This window comes from Nematolebias whitei, chromosome 9, assembly GCF_014905685.2.
Source record: "Nematolebias whitei isolate Nwh7 chromosome 9, NemWhi1, whole genome shotgun sequence".
Lineage (NCBI taxonomy): Eukaryota > Metazoa > Chordata > Actinopteri > Cyprinodontiformes > Rivulidae > Nematolebias > Nematolebias whitei.
In genome coordinates, this window is record NC_056506.1 from 43,210,901 (window position 1) to 43,217,798 (window position 6,898).

The 6,898-nt window shown below is 44.1% G+C and overlaps 1 protein-coding gene across 3 annotated transcripts in view; it reads right to left on the reverse strand.

The window, feature by feature from the left end:
- Positions 1 to 6,898, reverse strand: part of ankrd12 (ankyrin repeat domain 12) — a 51,795-nt gene that overhangs the window by 9,499 nt on the left and 35,398 nt on the right. For 2 of the 3 annotated variants that reach the window (XM_037682380.1, XM_037682381.1), the window contains exons 4-8: positions 5,757 to 5,828; positions 5,271 to 5,411; positions 2,413 to 2,616; positions 2,054 to 2,196; positions 627 to 774 (exon numbers count right to left, since the gene is read on the reverse strand). In XM_037682380.1, coding sequence (XP_037538308.1) covers positions 627 to 774; positions 2,054 to 2,196; positions 2,413 to 2,616; positions 5,271 to 5,411; positions 5,757 to 5,828 — 708 coding nt within the window. The remainder of the gene's footprint in view (positions 1 to 626; positions 775 to 2,053; positions 2,197 to 2,412; positions 2,617 to 5,270; positions 5,412 to 5,756; positions 5,829 to 6,898) is intronic. The other variant, XM_037682382.1, reaches the window with a different exon arrangement.

Sequence of the window (6,898 nt, forward strand, 5' to 3'; positions counted from 1 at the left end):
ATCTGTCTGTACGAGCCGTTTCAGTAATACAGTAGTCCCTCGCTACATTGCGGTTCGTTTATCGTGGACTCGCTCGATCGCAGTTTTTCAAAATAAGATTGGACATGACACACAATATGCTGATTGATGGATGAGCCGCACGATCGGCATGAAATTTTTATTTAAAATAAATTATTTACAATTATTTAGCACTTGTTGCACCTTTGTGCAACCCATACTGCAGGATAAACTTCCTGCTGCAGCTGATCAGCTGTTCTCCGTGCAAAACGTAGAAGTGGGCGTGGCCAAGAGTGCTTGCAGGTGGCTGAGAGCAGCAGAGGCAGGGGGCTGAAATCATGACATTCTGTGCTCTTTTAGAGCGTTTAGAGTTTAAAAACATTGTTTAGAATAGAGAGGGAAGGATTTAAAACACCTTTATATATATATATATATATACTAAAATAAACTACTACTTACTACTTGTACTACCATTCCTACTTAGCGGTTTTTCACTTATCGCGGGTCTTCAGAGTACGGATCCCCCGCGATAAACAAGGGACTACTGTAATACTAAAGTCAAGATTCAGATCCATCTTGTTAACCGCAAAAAAATCTAGAGCCACTTATATTAAAACATAAGAGCCAACCTGAGGAGGTTTCATCTTGATCCGACATCGGCACCTCGCCTTTAAGAAGCTGTTCCAGCTCCGCTGAGTCCGCCACGTCCACCGGCCGCTCGCCACGCTTGTTTGCTTGGAAGGCATTTCCACCGTGACGAAGCAGAAGTTTCACAATCTGCAGATTAAAAAAACAAATATTAAAATGTATACTGAACATCAGGAAGATTAGGCTCAAACGTATCATTTGAAACTGTGACAAATACTTATCTATAGAGTAGCAAAATTCTAACAAATATTGTGAATACTGTGCGGCTAAATCTTGATTTAACTATTAGCCGTTGACAGTCTGCAGAGGAAAACTTATATTTTTACTTGTAAATAGAAGAAAATAGCATTGTGTGCTGCACATACTTTTTTGATTAACAAATGTAAGAAATTTGTTATTAAAATACAATTAGAGCATGATTATTAAACCTGAAACTTACCTCTTAAAGTTGTAATTAAGTTTTGACTTTATAGATCAGATTTCCATTAGAGTTGTAATGTTTTTCTTTATGTGCACAGACTCATCTTTTATTTATTTATTTTATATTTTCCACTAACGGCTTCACATGCACTCACGGGCCACTTTATTAAGCCCACTTGTTCAATTTCTTGTTAACACAAATATCTAATGAGCCAATCACGAGGCAGCAGCTCAAAGTCTGTGTAGACGAAGACAAGTTGCTGAAGTTCAAATCGGGCATCACAACGTGTGGTGTTAGTTGGAGGTTGTTGGTCTGAGTATTTCACAAACTGCTGATCCACTGGGACTTTTTCACACCGTCTCTCGGTTTTAACGAGAAAGATAAAAAAACCCTCCAGCAGTTGTGTGGACAAGAAAAGCCTTTTTAAAGTCAGAGGAGAAAAAGCAGAAAGGTAGCAGTAGCTCAAATAACGATTTGTTCAACTGAGGCCTGCAGAAAACCATCTCTGAACACAACACGTCCAACCTTGAAACAGTCGGGCTGCAGGAGCAGAAGACCACACCGTGTGCCACTCCTGTCAGCTAAAAACAGGAAACTGAAGCTACACCAAAATTAAACAGTAAAAAAATTTAAAAATCATCGCCTGGTCTGATGATCTCAACTCGATGGACAACAAAGGTCTCCACAGCCATCAGCTCATGATCCGAGTCTAATCAATCATCTTTGGGATGTGGTGGAACGGGTGATTCACATCATAATCTAGTGCTGACAACTCTGCAGAAACTGTGTGACGCCAACATGTCAAGCTGGACCAGAACCTCTGAGGAACGTTTCCAACATCTTGTTGAATTTATGCCACAAAGACAAACAAAAGGGGGTCCGAGCAGGTACTAGCAAAGAGGCCGATGAGTGTATGTCAGACCTGAGGAGATCTTCAGTACGTGTTTTCAGTTTGCAGTGTGCTTCTCGAAGAGATTTATCCCTTACGTCCGTGTGCCCGCTGCTGGAAGCGTCGTGAAGCGGCGTGTCGTCGTCCAGACCTTGTGTGTTCACCTCTGCACCTGCTGCGATTAAAACCTTCGCCACGTCGTAGTAACCGAGATTACAGGCTTCGTGAAGAGGAGTCCAACCTGGTGAGAACAGGAGTAAAAACGTTCACACCTGCAATTTATACGGAGTTCATCCTGCTTTCTCTCCACGTGCACAAGAGTCACTCGTGTGCCGACTGCCTGATATCTCACCAAAGATTTAACCTTTGAATCAGCAGCTGCTTCTCAGCTTCATCTCATTAGAACCAAACAGACTTAATGAAAGCTGTCAACTAATTATCTCCTGCGTCTTTGTACCTGCAAAGTCTTTGACGTTGACGTCAGCTCCCAGGCTAATGAGCTCTTTGACTTGCTTGGCGTCTCCTCGGATCGCCGCCATGTGAAGGGGGGTCTCTCCTCGCTCGTTCCTCTTGTTGACTTTGTCCTTCTGCCGAGACGAGGCGCTGCTGGGGACTTTCTTCTGCACGGGGGTCGTCTGTGAGGGGTGGCTGGGAGTCGAGTCTGGACACAGGCAAAGAGAAAAGACTTAACAGACGGCTGAAGCAAAAGCAAAGGAAGGAACAATAAACAGCTGTTATTGTAGCTGTGGATACATTAATTAATGTGTTTTAGCTGAGGTTAGGAAGCAGATGCTTAACTTACGAGTTTTTTTACCCAAATTGAACAAAGTGTTGCAAATTATAATTGAATAAAATGTACAGAATAATGTCTTTTTTTCAAAGGATAAATCTTTATTGATTCATAGGAGAGTGCCTGGGCAGTAGGAACATCTCCATCATTTAAACTAAGTAAAACAATCTAAAGTTCACCAAGTTCTGCATTGAAGAGCTGTTTTAAATACCAAAACATTTCAGTCGCAGTAGCTTTCGGTTCAGGTGAAACTGGTCATGCAAGAATGATCCTGGTCCAATGTCAGCTGCCCTACCACAGCTGCACGAGGCCACGCTCACGCTACTGCAGCTCTTAATGCTCCAATCCCAAGTTTTGCTGAGATCTTTTTTATTTTATTTTTTTGCGGTTGTTTATGTTACGATTTAAAAACTATGTTCATCAGACTCCAGTGTGAACAGTCTGCAGCTCATCTGTCGCACTCGTTCCATTTAATCTTTACATTTAATCTTTCTGGCAACTCTGGAGCAGAATCCTCTAACATCCTTCTACCAGTATACCCACTGTCCCTCCTCTGAACATGTCCAGATCATCTCAGTCTGGTCTCTCTAACTTTATCTCCCAGTTGTTCAACCTGTGCTGTACCTCTGATGATCTCATTCCTGATCTTATCCATCCTTGTCACTCCTAAGGAGAACCTCAACATCTTCATTTCTGACACTTCCAGTTCTGTCTCCTGTCTTTTTGTCCATGTCTCTGTCTCCAGACCATACAACATAGCTGGTCTGTCTTGTAAACTTTTCCTTTGACCTTTGCTGACACCCTTTTTGTCACAAATCACTCCTGAAACTTTGCTTCATCCACTCCATCCTGCCTGGACTCTCTTCACCTCTTTACCACATTCCCCATGTTCCTGGACAGTGGACCCAAAGTACTTGAACTCCTGCACCTTTGTGACCTCTGCTCCTTGTAGCCTCACTGTTCCACCAGCCTCCCTCTCATTCACACATGTACTCTCTCTTACTACGGCTGACTTTCATTCCTCTTCTTTCAAGTGCACACCTCCACCTCTCCAAGTTCTCTTCCACCTGTTCCCTGTTCTCACCACAGATCACAATGTCATCTGCAAACATCATAGTCCATGGGGATTCCTGCCTGACCTCACCTGTTAGTCAGTCCATCACCAGAGCAAACAAGAAGGGGCTCAGAACCGATCCTTGATGTACTCCCACCTCCACCTTGAAGCTATCCGTCACTCCTACAGCACATCTCACCACTGTCCTGCTGTCCTCATACATGTCCTGTACCAGTCTAAACATACTTCTCTGCCACTCCAGAGTTCCTCATGCAACACCACACCTCCTCCCTCGGCACTCTGTCAGATGCTTTTTCTAAATCCACAAAGACACAATGGAGTTCTTTCTGACCCTCTCTGTACTTGTGGGCGGCCGTGGTGCAGTGGTAGTGGCAGCCGACCTCTGATCGGAAGGTTGGAGGTTCGAATCCCGACTTCCCACACCATGTGCCGTTGTGTCCCTGGGCAAGACACTTAACCCCGAGTTGCTCCCGGTGGGACTGGATGGCGCCTTGCATGGCAGCCTACCGCCACCGGTGTATGAATGTGCGTGTGAATGGGTGGATGGCTGGTACTGTAAAGCGCCTTGGGGCCCCTCATAGGGGGCTGGAAGGCGCTATAGAAGTAAGCTCCATTTACCATTTACCATTTACTTCTCCATCAGCGTCCTCAAAGCAAAGATGGCGTCTGCGGTGCTCTTGACATGAAACCATACTGTTGCTCACAGTCACCTCTCGTCTAAGTCTTGCTTCCACAACTCTCTCCCAGATCTTCATCGTGTGGCTCATGAACTTAATTCCCCTGTAGTTGCTACAACTTTGTTCATGACCTTTGTTCTTAAAAATGGGCACCAGCACACTTCTCCTCCATTCCTCAGGCATTTCCTCACCCTCAAATATGCCATTGAATATTTGAATCAAAAACCTCACTGCCATCTCTCCAAGACATTTCCAAACCTCCACTGGTATGTCATCAGGTCCTACTGCCTTCCCCTTCATTCTTTTCAAAGCTTTCTGGACTTTACCCTCTTTAAACTTTCCCACTTCCTGGTCCACAGTTTCCATGACCTCTACTCTTCTTTCTCTTACATGCGGTGTGAAAGTAGAGCAAGATATTCATATGACTGAGATAATAATACATTTATAACACAGTCATTAAAAGCTTCTGCTCCCAGCAGAGGATTATCAGGAAATCAACATTTTGTTTACACCATTAGCCGGTCCAGTTCACTTTGAGGTTTGACTGGAACAAGGAGGCTGAGTATCGTACAGTCTGTCCATAAGAGTCATTAGACTGAGCAACAAGAGGTAAATCATTTTACTGTGAACCAGACAGTATTTTTTATTTGTATTTATTAAATAAATGACTCACAGCCTATCATAAAGTTCAGACACGATGCTCAGAGGCACGACTCGCTCAGATGTAAACACACTTGAGGATGCGGTGAAGGTTAGACAGTGAATCCACCAACCTGGACTGTTGGCAGTCATCTGCATGAGAAGAGCCATCTGTTTGCGCTCTGACAGCGGATACCCAAATAAAAGGTTTGATGACTGCGACTTTTTGCTCCCGGCCTCTTTCTTCATCTTCTTTTTATCTGGTCCATCTTTATCTGCAACAGAACCAAGAAGGGGGGAAAAAAAGTGATTTCGACAGCAGATGTATTGTCACAGTTTCCTCCTCTTGTATCTGTTGGCCACGCAGAGAAACAGATGACAAGCATGAAGGGAAGGACAAAAACAGACAGCATTCTCTAAGCCAGTCGAGTGCAGAAGGCACTCTTAAAGCCACCCCCAACCCCCCGCAAATGCTGAGCTGTAACGGGGGCAGATGCAAGGCGAGGAAACACACACGTGCATGTGTGCGTGTGTGTTTACAGTGGAGCAGTAGCGCAGAGAGCGTGTGTGACGCGACTCGGAGAGGAGTCAGGGGCTGAGGTTCGGGCTGATGCAGTTACCTGCGTATATCCTGCAGGGAGGCACTAATCTCTCTCCCCAGGTCTCACTCGAATGGCCTGGGTCTGAGTCATCTACAGTGCAAAGCAGAGAGGACGGGAGGAGGGAGGGAGGGAGGAGGGAGGAGAAAGTAGGGAGGGGGTGTGTGAAAGGGTTGGAAAGCACTGCATTAACGCTCACGCTCTCACACCGTCCTCATTCCACATGTAGTCAAATACAGAGAGGCACAGTCGCACTCCACGCCACAGAGGATGAGTCATGTCAACACAGGAGAGGGGAGAGGAGTTCCAGTCAGGCGGTGTCTCACTCCACTCCCTCCTACACCGGACCTGACAAACACTGGGGAAAACAGTGAGAGGCCAAGCCACCCTCAAAGCCCATTAACCTTTAAAACCTCTGCGACACGCTAATTACACTTAAATTAAAGGCTTTCTTCTCGGAACGAAGCAGGACCACACAATGATGATGTTGATCTTCGCTCTACAGAGAAGATCTGACGCTGTCTGTAAACAGGAACTTTATTTATTGTGATTATGGCCACATGACACGCAGACTCATTCTCAGCTCTCATATCTGATGTAAACACACATTTATGCTTTAACTGAATGAGAGGAGCAGAGCAGAGCGGACACAAGTGAGACTGTAGGACTGGAGCAGTTGCAAAGTGAAGATGAGCATTTGAGTTTTATTTATCACTTTTACAGGGGGTGGGGGTAACGTCTATTTTTAGATGCATCACACTGCAGGCACTGAAGATCCTGAATTTATTTTTCAATGTCAAAAATGTATTTTGTTTACTTTAATCTGTGCCTCCACTTTAATGATTGGCAGAGCAGTTTTAGCACCATGACTTTTTCCTCATGGAGTGAAAGCTGTTTTTTTTTTTTAAACATCTTTTTAATATTTTCTTTGCAGAACTCTGAACAATATATGTTTGTAAATAAAAGCTGGAGTTTTTGTAAATGGACTGTGTTTGGTAATGACTCTAAAACGTTTGATTTGTCTATAAATCTCCATTGATGAACTTGAGGCTAACTGTGCTAGCCTTTCTATAGCATTTTCAATGTCAGGTTAGCATCTGTGCTAATTGTTCGTCAGCAAACAGTAATTTATATATATATATAAATTACTGTATATATATATA